At 37.3% G+C, this 16,542-nt stretch overlaps 1 protein-coding gene across 6 annotated transcripts in view; it reads left to right on the top strand.

The window, feature by feature from the left end:
- KANSL1 (KAT8 regulatory NSL complex subunit 1) overlaps window positions 1-16,542 on the top strand; it is a 198,126-nt gene that overhangs the window by 143,941 nt on the left and 37,643 nt on the right. For all 6 annotated transcript variants that reach the window (XM_044002619.1, XM_044002620.1, XM_044002622.1 and 3 more), the window contains 2 exons: window positions 650-791; window positions 9,180-9,284. In XM_044002619.1, the coding sequence (XP_043858554.1) occupies window positions 650-791; window positions 9,180-9,284 (247 nt within the window). The remainder of the gene's footprint in view (window positions 1-649; window positions 792-9,179; window positions 9,285-16,542) is intronic.

The raw sequence follows: 16,542 nt of genomic DNA, 5'->3' as shown, positions 1-16,542 counted from the left end.
TCAAAAAGGGTTTTAAAAAATTTAAATTTTGTCAAAACATAAAAAGCAAGACAGAAGCTCAAAAATAATGGAATAATTCAACAATAGTTCATTTTAAATTCTGTTGTGTTTATCCAACCTCTTGCTTGACAATTTTTAGTACTTTCCTCCTTTTAGTGAAGTTCTATATCTCCTGAGTGCATTTGGGTATGTTGAAGTACGTTTTTTGATACTTTATAACAAAAAAAGTATTTTAATCGTCAACAAAAGCATAAATATATAATAGATGAATGCTATATTGGAATTGTTTTTTGTTTTGTTTTGAAATAGTATGTATGTCATGACCAGAAAGAACAGAAACGTGTCCATTCATTCACCCCTGAGTTAAAGCAATTTTTTGGACAAAATAAGAGGCAAGAGGGAAAACATAGCAATTCTTTTAGAGGTGAAATTCATTTAGGACCTGCACAAGTCCAACAGAAATGGCCAAGATGAGCTCCTGAGCATTTGGAAAACATTTGTCAAAGGATTCAGCTGTGGCTCATATTTTTTTAAAGTCCTAGGCGTTTCTTGGCTCAGAAGCGAGTTTGTGAATGAGCTTTTGGGAATTAAGTGGTTTGATTCAGACGGCTACTGCTGTTGCTGAACTTGTTTGTTTTCTGCTTTTTAGGCGACACCGGTCAGAATGGAGATGGGCAGCAGACCGAGCAGCTATTGTCAGCCGCTGGAACTGGCTTCAGGCTCATGTCTCTGATTTGGAATATCGAATTCGGCAACAAACAGATATTTACAAACAGATCCGAGCTAATAAGGTAGGGGATAAATGTGTCTGGTGTTTTTCCTCCCATTTAAGTCCATTTCTTTTTGACTTTTAAATGGCTATTAACTATGTCAAGAAGACTGGTTAACATGATGTTCTGATACAGTGGCTTAATTTGTTTAGTGGATTGCTCAGTATATTGCACAAACACTGTTGGTTTAGACATTAATTTGGACATGTGTTTGGAACATTTTGTTCATCTGGGCTGACAGAGGGAGCACAATTATGCAAAGGGACCGCATAATTTAAGCCAATGATTACCCTCAAATAAGTCAAATAGTATGTATTGTTACTTTGTCTCATTACATGGAAAGGAAACCTGTGTAAGATTTTTGGATCTTCATTATTCCACCTTAATATAATCCTATTTTATTGCTGAAAGTGCTCTCTTGCTTCCTTTAGTATCATATTCATTATTCTCTGCTTTATATTTAATCTGAATATACCTATAACACCAGTCTGGCAAAAAATAATTTAAGACCATTAGTAATTAGAATGTGGATTTTTATGAATTTATCTTTATAGAAGGGATAGGCTGATAGGATTTAAAAAATAAATGTAGTATTTGCTTATAGTTAGAATAATGTTGTTTTCTATTATTATTACCTATAATTGCAAAAAGTTTGCATATGCGAAGAGACATCAGCTGCCTTTTATCTTATGAAGTAAGGCATGATTGTGAATTGCACTACATTAACACAATGAGATTACCTGTAGTTTTCCGTTCTAGAAAATACGTTTGTAGTGTTTTATATTCAGCTTGAGTTTGAGTTACTGAGAAATAAGCATAGGGGTGAGTGTGTGTGTATGTGAGTGTGTGTGTATGTGTGAGAGAGAGAATGACAGACAGAATGACAGGGTGACAGAGATATGAGTTAGTACAATGTCTTTGGTTTCCATGATTAACATCTGTTTATGGTTGCTATGTCTTTGGAGTCTCTTGCTTCTTTGCCATCTTCTTTAGTCATAACATTAATTTTAATCGGCAGTCTGTTAAATTTGATCTTAGTGTTTTTTGTAAGACAATAGTACTCCTAGGTCCTATTTGATTGCATTCTCCATTATTCCATTCAAAAGCTTAGAGAATTGTCAAAATCATGAGAAAGGTAATGTGAAATTATTCACTAAATTTAATTGGAAGCAATCTATATTCGATTCTTCCCTTGGTTGGGGCAAAAATTCAAGCAGCTTAGCAACCATTGACTTATTTAACTTTTACTGAAGATTATGGATAATGGGGTGCAGGGATCCATACATACATAGTTCAGTTCAAAATAGTTTATAGTTAAAATATTGTGGCTCTTGTTAAGATTGTGTGAGCCTTCACTTTAGAAAACAAAACTTGGATTATAGAAGTTTATTCCTAAGTAGTTAAAATATCAGTTATTACCAATCAGTTAGATTCATCATGCAGAATATATTTATGCTTACCCTGAAATAACAAGCAGATGAAATATGCTATCCTTTCCCCCCATGACTCACATCACAATATGAAGTGTCTTATTTTTGAGTGTTAATGATCAATAATCAAATGGTAATTTCCAGACTTTTGAAACAAAGATTCTCTTCATGGTAGGAAGCCTTTACAGTGGTGATCAATGTTCCCTTTTTCATTTTTGGTTTGGTCAGGCAACTTGTTATTCTCCAAAAATACCCTACAGATTGGGAAACAGCTCTAGTTTTATTTCTGACTTTATTACTAATTGGCCTTATGAATCATTTCCAAATTTATTTCTTTTCCTTACACCTCAGTTTTCACCCTCACTTATTTTGAGGAAATGATTTGGGAAATGTTTTATTGCAGGTCCATTCATCCTGGGAATCTCTAGAAAGACATCTAGGAACTGGTTATTCTGGAATTGCTTTTGACAATGTTGATAATTCTGGTTTTGTATATGTCTAAGCTCTTCTGCAACATAGTGCCAGCAAGAAGGCAGTAACTGGGAGTATTACTACCCACTAAAAATACGTTAACAAATAAATTCCATTTTTATACTTGTAATTTTTTCTCCAAATGGGAATTTATTCAGAACGGTGCTATGTCACCATTGCTGTGTTTCTGGTTCCTATGTGACTAAAATTTTAGAATGGCAGTCATCAATTACTGAATTTCACACGCAAAATATTTTTTCCCCTTCAGGTTGCTATCTAGAGGGCAGATTTTTCCCATTTTATAATCTGCCAATAGATTAGGCAGGATTTGGCTTCTTTGTGAGGTGGTTTATATTTGGACTTTTCCTTTCACTAGCTAATCTAAGCCTAGTGGTTGATTCTAGTGCTGTTACTTTTTCCAACATTAAAAATGCATTTTAAAGGAAATAATTTATGCTGAACTAGCAGCAGCACTTTAAAATGGGGGGTGTGTGTATATGTATGTATGTATGTATGTATGTATGTATGTATGTATGTATGTATGTATGTATGTATGTATGTATGTATGTATGTATGTATTCCATTGGTTTCACTGCCTTTCATTTGAATATGCTTTGTTTTCCAAAGTCCTGGAGATACCCCCCTTCCTCCACTGATTCTAATTTTATCCTTGTGGAACAAATCCACTGCACATGAAAACTATAAAAACTGATGTTTTAATGGTTCCCATTGGCAGGTTCATTTGGTGTTTTTAAGAAACATTTCCGTGCTTTGGAGGAAGTAAATTTCAGTTCTCTTACCTCTTCCTTCCTCCCTACCCCGTCAGTTCTATGAACCATATTTGAAATGTCAAACTGGGGGGAGGTGGGGGGAATTATACTGAAGATCAAAGGCATTATGAGAACCAGTCTAATACTGTTGTCTCCTCCCTTTTCATTAAATAAGAGTACTTCTCCCCAGATAAGCATATGCCAGTACAAATGGGTGTACCTTTTGGTCCTCCATTTAGCCAGCTAAACCCAGAACTTAATCAGTGTGAGTGACTAAGGATAGAAAAGTATTGGTGGGAGGCAAGAAGTAATCAGGTTAGTCTTAACAAAAGGGCAAACTGAGTTGGGGCAACAAAGGACACAAAACACTTGCCTCTGCATTCTAGAGGCTAGAATAAAACATGTGACCTTCCATCATTTGTGGTGTTCGGGGTCCTTGAGAACTGTTTCATAACTGATACAGTTCATGACTGTTGATTTCAGAGTGCAGCAGAGGGGAGTTGGAAGAGAGTGGAATTGTGTGATACTACTTTTCCTCTGAGGGAGAAAGCCAAAAAGAATTCATTTCTGTAGCTCTGTGAATTTCATTAATTTGTTAGAAGTTAGTCAAGTAAGTTGAAGCATTCTTTAGTTACAAGAGTATTATACATTGAGAACTAAAAGACTTTTAGAGGCTTTCTAATTTACCGCCCTCCTTTTATATATTAATCTTCAAACGGGACTTTAACCCCCCACCCCCCATGCTTTTTTAATTGGTATCTAGGCAGATCATGTTTGGTATTATGTGCTATCTTTCCACCTTTCCTTCAAGCCTATGGCTCTGGGTGGGGGGGGGGGGCGCAGGTGTAGGATTCAGATCACTCTTTGAGTTTTCTGTGAGAAAGAAGTTTGTTTTGGCTCCATACCTTTGAACCGTTCGACTTGGGGATTATTCTTTAGTCTTGGTGTGTGAAAAGGCAGCTCTCACAGAAGCTTCTATCATATATTAGAGGCAATGACATGATGTATTCTCTTGGACTAAAAACATAGAAGTGATTTTGTTTTTATTTTCTTAATAAAGTTTCAAGTTCTGGTGTCTTTTCCCTTCAAGGACAGAATTTATTCTTTGAATCTGGTTGGTTACCTTGTCCTTTAGATTTTGGTCTTTTGAGATTTTACTGAAGTAAAGCAGATTTCTGGATTCCTCTTAAGGCAATATGATAACTTGGGGGATAGTGCCTGGAACAAAGGAAATCTAAATCCCTTACCATTCATATGTTTCCACTGGTCCTTTCATTTTGCTCTTCTAGCACTGTCACACTGACAGTTTTTGGAATATCAGGGAATGTGCCAGTACCATTAGTCCAAGGCTGCTTAGCTGGGGGTGGGGGTGGGGATTTGTAGTTAGAGTTCTATTAAATGGTCTTGCCCTCTTGTGACCTTCACATCCACAGGTCACTAAATTCTTTTGCCAAAAAATGTGCTCAGAGGAAATTGTCAAATAGTAATTTATTGGACTTGTTTTTCTTATATATATATATATTTTTTTTTTTAAATGTTAGGCTTTAGACTATGTAGTGCCAAACTTAATTTAGGGCAAAAAGTTGGTTGACAGTTCAGTGTGAACAAATATTAGCATCTCTTTGAATTTTATGCACTTTAGATGCATCTCCTACAATCATTGTGGTAGTGGGAAGAGGACTGGAGTAGAAGTCCAGAAACCTGAGTTCTGGACCCTGTTCTGCCACTAACTTGGACTTAGTTTCCTCAGAAATTGGACTAGATAATTTTCAATAGTCTTTTTCCTCAGAAATTGGACTAGATAGATTTCCGTTCTTATATTTTATCATTTTTCTCAGAGAGAAGGGGTAAGGTTTTGGTACTATTGACTTGTTTGAGCTGATTTACCAAATTTTGTTTTTTTAAAGTCTTTAATTCCCAGCCATGGAAAAAAAGTGACATCTCCCTGCTTCCTTTCCCTCTTCATTTTGGCTTTTTCTCTCAGCTTCATAATTTGCAAGTGTTTTAACAATGGATAGTTAGCATTGATTAAATACTTATTACTTGAGAGAACTTATAGTAAAGCTGGGTGTGGGGTTTTTTTGTCAGTCAGAAGTGTTTATTAAGTGCTTACTATGTACCAGGCACTCTGCTGAGCTGTGGGGATACAAAAAATGGCAACTCAGGGAGCTTATATTCTAATGGGGAAAGGGGGAAAGCATGAAAACAATTATGAATAAACAAGTTATATATAAGATAGATTGGAGATAACAGAGAAAGTACTATCATTATGGGGGATTGTGAAAGGCTTCTGAGTTCTGGAGATGAGAGAGCATTTTAGACATGAGACACAGGTGATATAAAAACTTGTAATAGGGGGATGTAGTGTCTTGTGTGAAGAACAGTATAAAGTGAGAGTAAGAAGACTGAAAAGATAGGAAGAGGCCATGTTGTAAAGAGCTTTAAAAGCCAGAGGATTTTCTATTTGATCTTGGGGGTAATTAGGGAACTATTGAACGGGGGTAGGGGGTAGGGGTGTGTGTGTGTGTGAGGGGGGTGACATGGTAGTACTTGTGCTTTGGGATGGTCACTTGGGTAGCTAAGCATGGAGAGAGACACAAGGCACTGAGACCATACTCCCAGGGTGAGGTGAAAAAGGCTTGAATTAGGGTGGTGGCAGTGTCTGAGGAGACACGGGGGAGTGTTTAGAAGAGAACATGGGGATGAAAGAGGGAGGATTTGAAGATGAGACCTACAGATGAGGAGCCTTGGTTGACTGGGAGGGTAGGAATGTTGCCCTCGGTGGTCATGTGAAGGTTAGAAAGAGGGGGGAAGACTTGCAGGGGGAGATAAGAGTTCAGTTTGGGACTTTGTGAGTTTAAGATGTCTACTGAGCATTCAGCTTGAGGTTGCCAACAGAGAGCTGAAGATATGAAGTTAGACTGGGTAGATAAATCTGCATAGAGATGATAATTGAATACATGGGAGCTGATGAGCTCATGAAGTGAAATAATGTAGAGAAGGAAGAGAACAGGGCCCAGGATATCCCTGGGTGATAACCATGGTTAGTGGATATGAACTAATTGAACATTTGGCCAGAGACTGAGAAGGGAACAGTCATCCAGGTAGGAAGAAAACTATAGTTACGTTAACTAATATTGACTGAATATTTTCTTGTTTCAAGACACTAAGGAGTGAATGTGTCTAAATAGTAGAGAGCACAAGAATGGTTGTATATGACATAGCTAAACATTTCTAGTCTTGTTGAAGACATAAGATTTAACGACATAGAGCAAATAAAGGTAGAAAATACATAAGACATCATTGGGTCAAGTGCCACAATGTATATGGGGGCCAGGAAGTAAGCAATATGGGTTAGATTCATAAAAGAGATACGACTTCAAGAAAGACTTTAAGGAATGAGTAAAGTTTGGATAGATTGATAGAAAAATGAACTAGGGTAGATGTGAAGGTCTGAAGGAATAAATATAGCGAGGTTAGCATGGTACATATAAGAAGTACTTAAGAGACTTCCTTGTCCATAACTGAGAATACTTTGGGGAAATAGTTGTTAATATAATTGGGTAAATAAAGTATAGATGTATTATTTGTGCAGAGGGAGGCTCAAATGCTGAGGTGAAAAATTTGGACTTAAACTAATAGGCAGAGAGAAAGATGATAGCAGTGTTTTAGGGAAGATGACCTAACATAAATTCTTGGATAATTCCTGTTACTCTGAAAGATGATCACCTTTACATTATACATGGTTTTATATGCAAATAGAAAAAAAAATTGTGTATCTCAGGCCTGTCTTTTATAAGATCATTTTTGGGGCAGCTAGGTGGCGCAGTGGATAGAGCACCGGCGCTGGAGTCAGGAGTACCTGAGTTCAAACCCAGCCTCAGACTTACTAGCTGTGTGACCCTGGGCAAGTCACTTAACCCCAGTTGCCTCACTTAAAAAAAAAAAAAGATCATTTTTGAGAATCACCCAACAACCAAAAGAAAGTCTGTTTTGGACTATGGAATAAATGTTCCTGGCCTCTTTCTTGGTCTTTTGCTTTTGTTCTACACTGAGTTTCCTTAATGGGCAATGTACATAAGAATATCCCAAGGTGGATAACTGTACTCTCAGGAGCAAGGTTTTGACTTTTTTTTTCTAAATAATCTTACATTTTCTTATCTTTTTTTTTTTTCATCTTTTCGTTCCATCTCCAATCTAAAGCATTTCATAAGACTGTGAGGGATTTTAGAGATCATCTAACCTTCCTCCTCATTTAACAGATGAGAAAATAAAACCTAGAGACTTAGGTGGTCTGAGGTCATTTAACTGGTTAGTGGCATAGACAAGGCTAGAATCCAGATTTCTTGACTCCCAGTCCAGTGTTTTTTTTTTTTTTCCTCCACTATGCCATGATTTGTAATCTCTCTTTGATTCTTCCAGCCATCTCCTCTGCTCTGAACTGTCCCTGCTCTTGCATTTCATTAAGTTGGACCCATCTAGGAAGTAAGTTTCTCCACTGTTTCTTGATGTTCTCTTCTTTCCAATTTTATGTTTGACCTTAGGAGGGAGTCCAAAGCCTTAAATAATATTGAATCAATTCAAGAATTTGAAAATAAATTGTGGTCATTGGGGACATAGTTTGAAGGCCATTGGAGTTGTGAAAGGTGGAGCAATTTAGTCTGTGATGTACATCTCAGTTGCTATTGGAATAAATTAAACAAAACTGTATATTAGAACTCTAATAAAATAATCCCATCTTGTTTTCATGAGGCCCTGGTAAAACTATCTTTGTTTAAATTGTTATGAAGTTTTGTGTCTACTAAACTCACCTCTACTTTTTCTGCCAAAATCGACTTGTTGGCTATGTAGAGGAGCTGTGTGATGGTTTGGTGTTGGTTTTTTTTTTCCCCTTCAATTTTTTTCATGAACTCTATCTACTGGAAGATACAAGCTATTACTCTGGATTGGGTGCTTTGCTTTTGTCCTTCTTTGTGCTTAGGGGAAAACATTAGTTTGGAAAACTTAAAGCATAATTTTTATTGTGGTATTGTTGGTTTGTATACATGTTGCAGAGACCATTCTAGTTCTGTTTCACCCAAATGCTTTTGTTTCTCAAATAACAGTTGGCCAAGATGACCTTCTGTACCTGTAGTACTAAAAAATATGTGACTCTGGAGCCTCTTATACATATCACCCATTAACCAAAAGATCCACAGGACTTGTCTATTCCTTACAGGGGAAAAAAAAAAGGAGTGTGATATAATAATCCAATACGAAATTGCAGGGTCTTTCATATGAATGAGTACATTTGGCCTTAAGGTTGTGGTGTGGTAATTACAGAGGGCAAGAGAGCTGCCTTTCCATGTAGAGACTGAAAGCTTGGATCTAGATGTAAAACCTTAACAGTTGAACATGATTGGTAGTAGACTTCTTGTTTAAATGGTTTGTGTGAGCAAGAAAAACTGCTGTGAATGTAATGAGTTTGTAGAGTGAGACGTAAAGAAAACTCTTTAAATAGGATCATCATTCCCTTTGAGATTAACTACAGGTAAAAATCTGTAACTAGTACTGACCTATGTGTGTTCTCTCTCTCTCTCTCTCTCTCTCTCTCTCTCTCTCTCTCTCTCTCTCTCTCTCTCTCTCTCTCTCTCTCTCTCTCCCTCCCTCCCTCCCCCCCCTCCCTCCTCATGCTTTCTCTCTCTCTTTCACTCCTCCACCCCCCACCCCTCGTCTCTTTCTCATCTTCTCTCCTGCAGGGGTTGATAGTTCTTGGTGAGGCATCTCCCGCAGAGCACACAGCAGTAGACTCATCCCTTCCCTTTAATACTGAGGTGAAGGCTGAACATGGGACTGACAGACTGGTAAGTACACAAGAGTGAGGGGAAGGGGGGAAAGAAATAAATGAAGTACTGAGTGTTAGTAGTTGTTCAGTCATTCAGTTGTGTCTGACTCTGTGTGACCCCATGGACTTTTTGTCCATGGGGTTTTCGTGGCAAAGATACTTAGAGGGGTTTGCCATTTTACAGATGAAGAATGGAGGCAAATAGCCTAGGCTTCACAGCTAATGTCTTGAGGCTGGATTTAAACTTGGGTCTTGCTTACTCTGAGTCCAGTGTTCTATTCACTCACTGCACCACCTGGCTGCTCCATATTCTCTGTAACTAAGAACTGTGTTGATCAAAGGGTAAAAATATATGATCCCTTTTAGTGCTTTGTCTTTTCAAGGTACAAGTTCTTGAACCTAGGCAGTTTAAAGTAACATAGGATGGTGTGGTCATTACATAGCAAATTTCTGGATGTTGAAATAATTCCAAGGGGATGTGGCCAAGCAAGAAATTAGAGTACCTCAGTTGAACAGGAGAGCTGTTTGAGGTTTGTCCCCTCTTATCCTAGAATGTAGTTCACAGAACCTTAAGAGTTCAAAAAGCTCAGAGTCCATTTAATCTCACCCACAAATGAACAAGAATAATTTTTACAGCATATCCAAGGACTAGTCATTAAGCTTTCTGACATTTGCTTAGGACTTAAGGACTTCTTTGAGAAGGACCTTATCTCTTTTTTTTTTAAGTTAGGGAATTTTCCTTATACTAAACATAAATTCACTTTTTTATATGTATTGCTCCATGTTCTGTGAAAAACAAAATCTAATCTATGTGATTGTCCTTCATATACTCAGAGGCAGTTATAATCTGTGTTCCCGTTGTACATTTCTTGCCTTTCCCTTTACCCCCCCAGTCCTCCAGGTTTAATATCCACAGTTCTTCAACCACTCCTTAGTTGGACTAAGGCTCTTCAGCATCCTCCTCCTTCTTTGGAGTTGCTCAAACTTTTCAATAATGGATCTGTGATAGCAATTTTGGAATTCTCTCCAGTGATATAGATTCCTTCCTCATTCTGTATGACTTGTCCATGTCTTCCCAAAAGTTTTCTGGGAGAAGTGGGGTAGGTTGGATCATTCTCACACTGTGTCTTTCTCATGATATCATGTAGATACCAGTGGGTACTCTGGCCATCTACTTGCCATTTTACCTTTTTGTCTCACAATTCCTTGATCACATCCTTTACTTGTATTCTTCTTTGGAGTTTCTTATTGGTTATATGTTTCAATTTCTTTATACCCACAGTATGTTTTCTGTTGCAGCTTTTCATTAGGCTTTCAAAAATGTTATTCTTAGAACTCTACATGGTACTTGATGTTGTCTGGTCCAGACAGGGTATAGTGGGGTCATTCCCTCCCTAATATTGTACACTCTGCTTTTCTTATTGTAACCTAACCTTTTTTTGTTTTTTAAATTGGACGTGTGATGTCATTGTTATAGTGAATTCCCAATGAAAAAACTCCTTCTACCAATATGAGGCTGTACCTTCTCAGAAACTTCGAACCTTAGGAAATTGCCTAGAGCTCTGAGAAGTCAAATTAATGACTTACCACTTAAATGACAGCTAGTGTGTGTCTGAGACAGGACTTGAACGGAGGTCACTCTGAGTATGGATTTCTAGCCACTGCCTCACACTACCTTTAAGATAGTGATGTGTCATCCAAAAAAAAAAAGTGCATAGTTCAGTTGCATTAGTAACTTTAAGTGAGCCTCTATCTAGTTAGCAATACCTCCCTACTTTATATTTGTGAAGTAGATTTTTTTGAACCCAATTATAAAGCTTGATATTTATTCCTATTATATTTCATCTTATTAGGGTTCAACTAACATTTTAGCTTATCAAAATCATTTTGGATTACAGCTCTGATATTTATTGTCCTAGTTTTATGTCATCTTTAAATTATGCCTACTCTGTCCTAGTCACTAATAAATGATAAATATCACAGGGCCAAGCACACAAGTTGGTATGTAAGCATTAATGATTTTCCTTGTGTAAGGCTAGCTATATTTAATTGGTCAGTCAACTAGTATAATATAGCTCACATTTCTTTTCATCTTTGTTGAGTATATTGCTGATGTTATATAAATTATTTTTATAGCATTTCCCTGACTTACTATCCTAGCAGCCCTGCCAAAAAAAAGATATGTTCATAACATCGTAGACCTAGAGCTACATTACTATTGACCACATGTCTGACTGACTTCCCCACTAGTTACAGGCCTGAGTAATTACATACCCAGCATAGAGTCCCAGGAAAGAGAGAAAACACTGTGGCTTGTTCATGAGGGTCCCAGGTGCCAGAGAGCAAGCCTCTTGCAGTCCAGACATCTTCCTCCTTTGATAGAGGCTGCTCGTACACTGCTCAAAACTAATTGGCTAGAATCATTCAATTCAATTCCATTGGTTGACATGACCTGAGGGTGTTCCATATTAGTAGTACTTGGGGTTTTTTTTGGGGGGGGGTGCAGAGCAATGAGGGTTAAGTGACTTGCCAAGGGTCACACAGCTAGTAAGTGTCAAGTGTCTGAGACCAAATTTGAACTCAGGTCCTCCTGAATCCAGGGCCTGTGCTTTATCCACTGCGCCACCTAGCTGCCCCGGGGTGGTCTATATTAAAATGAGCTGTACCCTGCTGAGGTCAGGGTCTAGTGAAAGACCCTCTGAGGGCAAAGGTGCTTTCAGATAGGTTTGGTTTTTTAACGTCTACTTAGTCTGATTTCTGTTGTCTCTGGGCTGGCTTTGAAAGAATTGAGCTAAGGTTCCTGAGCTAAGTCCTCGAGTTGGGGGGACGGGCTTTCCCCCAAACCCCATTATTAATAATTATTTTCTCACAATCCACCCTGTGCTTCCTTAAGAAATTAAAAATAGTTTCCTTAAAGAAGCAATAACTAATATTACAAATGCTTTGCAAAGGGTTCTTAACTATGGGACTTATGATGATTATTTAATAATGTGAAGGGAATAAAAGAGAAAATATATTTGAGCAACACTTTGACAAAACTAAAGGGGGCAGTCCTCTTTAGGAGGTAGATTTTACAAATAGTGTATGCAACAGTAAAAAGGGAAACAATAAGGAAAATGTCCATTTAAGTCTCTGGAAGTCTCATTTCCAGATGATTCTTGGAACATCATCTTGATGCAGCTGTGTATTCTGGGGATGGTGTCAGATGTGGTTGCAGGATCAGTCTTTCACAGGTTCTTTAGATGTTCTTCCTCAGCTGAAAAATCTCATCAGCTGGAAAAGTCTCCTACAAAATTGATCCTAACACAACTCTAAATAACTTTGCCAATAACCAAATCAAACAAGCATTCTCAAAAACATGTCTAAAGAAATTCAGAATCTTTTAGAGATTTTACAATTGTGTGTTGTCTAGCTGTTATTTATGAAACTCAGATACAATAAAAACAAAAATTAGAATAATTTTTGTTTGTTTTTATACTTAACATTATTTCAGTCCCCTGTGTGGAGGATGATGTTCCCACTAAGGAATTTCAGACTCCAGTTTATAAGATGTACTCTTACACAAAATCACAATCATATAAAAATTTTCAGATTAACTTCAGTTATAATAAACTTCTTTTTCTTCCTTTTTTTTTTTTTTTTGGAGGGGCAATGAGGTTAAGTGACTTGCCCAGGGTCACACAGCTAATAAGTGTCAAGTGTCTGAGGCTGGATTTGAACTCAGGTACTCCTGAATCCAAGGCCAGTGCTTTATCCACTGTGCCACCTAGCTGCCCCTATAATAAACTTCTAACAAAAATGGATGTCTCTTTAAGGCGTTTGCAAAAGAGTCCACAAGTCTTGCTGATAATCCCCCCCCCTTTTTTTTTTTTTGCAGGGCAATTGAGGTTAAGTGACTTGCCCAGGGTCACGCAGCTAGTAAGTGTTAAGTGTCTGAGGCTGGCTTTGAACTCAGGTACTCCTGAATCCAGGGCCAGTGCTTTATCCACTGCGCCACCTAGCTGCCCCTTATAATACCCTTTTAATATACCCTTTGAATCCAGATCATTTAACTCCAGAACCAGCTCTCTACTGTTTTGTGTTGTCTCCAGGAAATTAATATAGCAAGACTCATTCTTGCCTAAATCATCACACAACTTTATCCACTGCGCCACCTAGTTGCCCCCTCAACATAGCTTTAAAAAACAAAATGAGAGAAAAGCACCTGTACTTTTTGTTTTTCACTAGCATTAGTTATTGTGAATTTTTAATGTTCCCAACAGTGTTCTTCTTATAAAATTGTATCTCATTTTTATATTCATATTGCTATCTGTTCTTTCTTTTGTCTTCTGTACATGTCTTTTAAAAAATATACTTTGGTTAATGAGTTGCCCATACATTCACATTAATCCTTTACAGCTTCACTTTTCCTCATCATAATTGTTTTGAGAATTAAATTCTCAATCATTTCTCATTACTCCTGGGCTAGCTTCTCCAATTGAATGTTAGTTGATAGAGTGCCATTTTCCTTTGAACTCTTTGAAATCTACTTCAAATCTAGGATTCATGTAAGACTTTACTAGGCCTTCCTCTCTATCATGAATTAAAGGTAGAGTGTCACTTCTCCCTGAGATTGCTATCATAAACATTAGCAAGCACCTCTTGTTGATAAGAAGCAGATTAAGATTAGAAGTTTCCCTGTTGGTGCCTCTACATTTTAAAGGATGAGTTTATTACTAAGACAAATCAAGAAATTATTAGTTGCTGTTTTGGGCAAAAAAAAAAAGTTGTAGCAGATTTTGATATTGAAATCTTTTTTTCATTATTTTATCATGCTGTTTTACCATGTTCATGATGATTACTTTCCTAACCTCATCTATTTAAAAATTTCTTTACAGCTAGTGTCATATTGATGACAATTTTCTGTTTCTACCCTGATTGAATTTTCACATAAATGCTGGTTACCATGTCTCTGTGAGCATGCTACTGTGCCTGCCTTCTCCCCCCCCCCAATTTATTCAGATTTATATGTCATCCTATTGAACAGTGTTATTAATGGGTGTTTCTCTCCCCCCCTCCCCCCCAGTCATTCTATTACTTTTGAATATAGTATACCCCTCCAGAGATATATTCCTAGAATGACAAGTCTCAATGATACCTATATCTATCACCCTAATCTCTTTCCTTAGCTCTACTTATATAGCTTACTATATGCTTATTAGACATTTTCCACCGGATATCCTATAATCATCTCAAATTTACCATGCCAAAAATGAATTATCTTTATCTGCTCACCTCTTCTGCATGCAGGTGGGCCCCCCTCTGCCCTTCTTTTAAGGACATCACCATCTTTCCAGTCACCTTGGGCTTACAATTTTTGAATCATTTTCAACTCTTCCCTCTCCTTTATCTTCTGTATCTTTTTAAACTCATAGTCATCTCTCTTCAGTCCTTTATCCCCTCACCTGGTGATAGTCTTAATGAGACTTCCTGCTCAAGTCCCTCTCATCTTCAATCCATCCTTTACTGCCAGTGAGAACTGTCTGTCTAAACTTATGCCTGTAGCAGAGATCTGATCTTATCACAGATCTGATCTTATCACTCCCCTGTTCAATAAACTCTAGTGGCTCCCTATTGATTTCCTCCCCCAAAAGCCATTTAGAGCCCTTTACAGTTTGGTTACAATCTGTATTTTCTGGTTTATTATACATTATTTCCCTTTACTTATTCTGCAGTCTAGCCAATTGAATGTCACCTCTTTGAGGGCAGAGATTGTTTGTTTTTGTATCCTTCTCTCCTAGGATAGTTCCAGGCATATGCTAAATGTTTAATAAGTGCTTGTTGAATGACTGTTACCTGTCTCATATACTGTTATGAACAGATGGCTGATACACTATCCTTCCTTGTATTGTGTCATGTGAATTTCTGGTTATTTTTACTATTCTTTCTCCTGTATTTGTAACCAATTTCTATGCTAGCTTGCTTGATTATTTCATATATGATAGTTTTCTCCTTTTTCTTTACTTTTTTTTTTTTTAAGTGAGGCAGTTGGGGTTAAGTGACTTGCCCAGGGTCACACAGCTACTAAGTGTTAAGTGTCTGAGGTCAGATTTGAACTCAGGTACTCCTGACTCCAGCGCTGGTGCTCTATCCACTGCGCCACCTAGTTGCCCCTTCTCTTTACTTTCTGATTTGAATTTCTTTTAATTAGACTTGCAAGAGTTTTAGGCTAGTAAGTTTTCACCACAACTTTTATTGGGGATATTCCATCCTGGCTGGGAGACAATTATTTCAAAATTTTCTGCCATGTTCCAGAAATTTAAATACTAATCTCAGACTCTTATCTTCTTAATCAGTTATATTTAATCCTCAAATCTGCCTTTTCTTCTGAAATATTTGTCTTTAATTGGCAAAAATAAGTCACTACCCTGCCTTCTGTAATATCTTATACCCTATATAAATCACTAAAATCAGATTTTAAGTTTCTTGCCTAAAACTTTGATTTTAAGCATTGCTTTTTAGATTTTTTTGGTAATATTTTTGCCCATAGGAGTTACCAGAGGTAGATAGTTGTAACCTCATTTGAGAAGTCTTTGTCAATTCTCTATCACATCTTGGAGGCAGGATTCCAAAAAGGTGGGAAAACCCTCTTTATTGATTCTGTATTTTGACACTGGTATGACCTTATTTAAAAATACACAATTCTTTTTGTTTTGGTCCCATCATTCCCCCTTCCACTGTGTGTGTCTCTCCCCCCCCCATTATTAAATGTAGACATAATCTCTTCTGTTACATGTTTTAATTGCCACTTTATCTAGTCAGTGGAACTCTATTGTAGTACTTTAAATATTGATCTTTGTTATGTAATAGTTTACTTCTATCTTCTTATAAAAAGAAAATCAACCCTTTTAAAAGGATATTCAGTCAAATATAATATGTTGCTTTTCTTCCAAAGCCAAACTGAAAGAATAAATAGGGTTATTAAAAGGAAGAAACTCTAAATAGGAGATGACCACTCTTCTCTCTTCTTCTCTCCTCCCCCCCCCCCCAATTTTCTTCTGCTGATTGAGTTTTGGAGCCATTCATCAGATGCCCAAAACCTATGTGCTCAAGAGAATCATATTGCTTTCTTTCGTATTTGCCTGTTACTTGTCAGCAAAACGACCACCTCTTCCTGCTTTGCTTAGGCAGCTTTAAGTGACTTTTCTGTGAGTCAGTTACATTGTAAAGCTACTGGGACTTTTTAATAACCTGTAGCCACATTCTAGCAGCTTTTATCTTATTCTTTATAAGATACC

Source organism: Dromiciops gliroides, chromosome 4 (genome assembly GCF_019393635.1).
Source record: "Dromiciops gliroides isolate mDroGli1 chromosome 4, mDroGli1.pri, whole genome shotgun sequence".
Taxonomy (NCBI): domain Eukaryota; kingdom Metazoa; phylum Chordata; class Mammalia; order Microbiotheria; family Microbiotheriidae; genus Dromiciops; species Dromiciops gliroides.
The sequence above is the reverse complement of the archived record's forward strand: the minus strand, read 5'-3'. Positions and strand labels throughout refer to the sequence as shown.